This window comes from Zingiber officinale, chromosome 11A (assembly GCF_018446385.1).
Source record: "Zingiber officinale cultivar Zhangliang chromosome 11A, Zo_v1.1, whole genome shotgun sequence".
NCBI lineage: Eukaryota > Viridiplantae > Streptophyta > Magnoliopsida > Zingiberales > Zingiberaceae > Zingiber > Zingiber officinale.
Genome location: NC_056006.1, coordinates 90,042,000 through 90,044,429, shown reverse-complemented (window position 1 = coordinate 90,044,429; position 2,430 = coordinate 90,042,000). Strand labels below are relative to the sequence as shown.

At 51.6% G+C, this 2,430-nt stretch overlaps 1 protein-coding gene across 1 annotated transcript; it reads left to right on the top strand.

The window, feature by feature from the left end:
* The first annotated feature begins 308 nt into the window (after nucleotides 1–308).
* LOC122031559 lies at nucleotides 309–2,023 on the top strand. The gene is made up of 4 exons (XM_042590657.1): nucleotides 309–548; nucleotides 600–794; nucleotides 1,401–1,628; nucleotides 1,886–2,023. Exons 1-4 carry the CDS (start codon nucleotides 309–311, stop codon nucleotides 2,021–2,023), a joined length of 801 nt encoding a protein of 266 aa, XP_042446591.1.
* The last annotated feature ends 407 nt before the right edge of the window (nucleotides 2,024–2,430 follow it).

Sequence of the window (2,430 nt, the reverse complement as noted above, 5' to 3'; positions counted from 1 at the left end):
GCATCTACTTATCCTCGACCAAACATGCTGTTGGCTCGCCGTTAGTGCGGCCGGACGGCGAAGAACAGCCAATGTATTTTCTGAGTCACATTTTAAAAGATGCTGAATCCCGCTACACTGGCCTTCAGAAGCTTGCCTTCGCGTTGGTCCTCACCGCCCGGAGACTCCGGCCCTACTTTCTCGCACACACAAATGTCGTCATGACGAACAACCCTTTGGGAAGAGTACTTCTTAATCCCTAGGCGTCCGGACGATTGATCAAATGGACAACAGAGCTCAGTGAGTTCGACATACAGTACCAATCCCGGATGGCCATTAAATCCCAATCATTGGTAGACTTCGTCACTGAGGTACAAAACCCCGAGCCCGGAGCCACTTGGAAGGTGTATGTGGACGGGTCATCTACGCGGCAGGGAAGCGACATCGGCATTCTGTTAATTTCACCACAAGAAGGGCGTATGCATCTGTCCGTTCGGCTGGATTACCGTGCAACTAACAATGAGGCGGAGTATGAGGCCCTCATAGCTGGTTTGCAGGCCGCTTGGCATGTAGGAGCCAGTATGGTTCTAATTTATTCAGACTCACAGTTGGTCGTTTAGTGGCTCTTGGGAGCCTTCGAGATAAACAACGCAAGGCTGAAGCTGTACGCGGAGGAGGCCTTCGAAAAGCTCAAGGCCAACTTCAACGAAGTCTGTCTACAGAAACTTCCCCAAGCGGATAACCAAGCGACGGATGAATTGGCTAAACTCGTGAGTTCAATATCACCGATCGTCATCCAACAACCGATCGAGCAGGTATCCTTAGTGGCTCACATTGACAGGATGTAGGGCCTCGCGTTCCCGAGCGACTGGAGGACGACCATAGTGGAAATTTTACGATCTGGAGCTACGTCGTCCGATCAGAGAGAAGCTCAGTTGCTGAGGAAGAGAGCTGGTCGGTTCATCCTCATCGGGGATCAGCTTTACAAAAAGTTTTTTTCCAGACCGCTGCTAAAATGTGTCAGCTCGGAAGATGCGGAGTACATTTTACAGGAAGTGCATCGAGGATCCTGCGGAGGGCATCCGGGCGGTCACTCGCTGACAAAGAAGATTCTGTTGGCCGAGAACTTTTGGCCGACTCTCCAGGAAGATGCTGCTTGGACCGTCACTACCTGCTTGTCATGTCAAAAATATCATAATTTCTCCCATCGGTCAACGGAGGAAATGAAGGCGTCTACAGTATCCTGCCCGTTCGACCAGTAGGGCATGGACATTGTGGGACTGTTCCCTATGGCGACCAGGCAGCGAAAGTTTTTACTCGTGGCAGTGGAATAGTTCTCCAAATGGGTCGAGGCCGAGCCACTGGCAAAAATAACTGAGCAGATGGTCAAGAAGTTCATCTGGCAACACATAATATGTCAGTTCGGCATTCCACGTCGGCTCGTGTCCGACAATGGGCGGCAGTTTGTCGGCCAGCATCTCCGAGAATGGTGCGAGGGGTACGGCATTCAGCAGCACTTCACCTCCGTGGCCTACCCGCAAAGCAACAGACAAGTCGAAGTCGCTAATCGGGAGATCCTTCGGATTCTTCGAGTTCGGCTCGACCATGTCGGAGGCAGCTGTGTGGACGAGCTCCCAGGCATATTATGGGTGATCCGCACGACCCCTAAGGAGGGAACAGGGTCACTCTTTTCCACTTGGTGTACGGAGGGGAGGTTGTCGTTCCCGTGGAGGTCGGAATAGGATCCGATCGGGTGTAACAGTACGACGCGGATAACGCCGAGCGGAGGCAACTGGAGCTGGACTTGATAGATGAGGCGCAAGCCAAAGCATCCGTCCGGTTATTGGTGTACCAGCAAAGAATGAAGCAGAATTACAACAGGTGAGTAATTCCCAGAGCGTTCCAGGTCGACGACCTAGTATGGAAGAAGGTGACGCCGATCGGCGACGTAAGCAAGTTGAAGGCTCCCTGGGCTGAGCCCTTCAAGATCATCAAGAAGCTCCGATCGAGCGCCTATTACCTTGAAGATGAAGATGGGCGATAGCTAAAACGACCATGGAGCGCCAACCATTTTCAGCCATACCGAGCTGGGTGAACGGTGCGCTAATATAATTCATTATGTGTATTTTCATTCTTCGGTACCCTTTAACTGTAGAAATGAAACCATGAAACATAAAAGTATAACAAATTTACGCTGAACGGCTACGCTTCATCAAACCGTCGAGCGGCGACGTTAAACTCTAGAATTGAACCGGCGACGTTAAACCCCCCGGCCTAAAGACCATCGAGCGGCGATGTTATACTCTAGAGTCGAACCGGCGGCTATAAACCCCCCAGCCTGAAGACCATCGAGCGGCGACGTTAAACTCTAGAGTCGAACCAGCGACTATAAACTCCCTGACCTGAAGACCGTCAAGCGCGACCATAAATCCCAAAGGGAGGAAACAATGA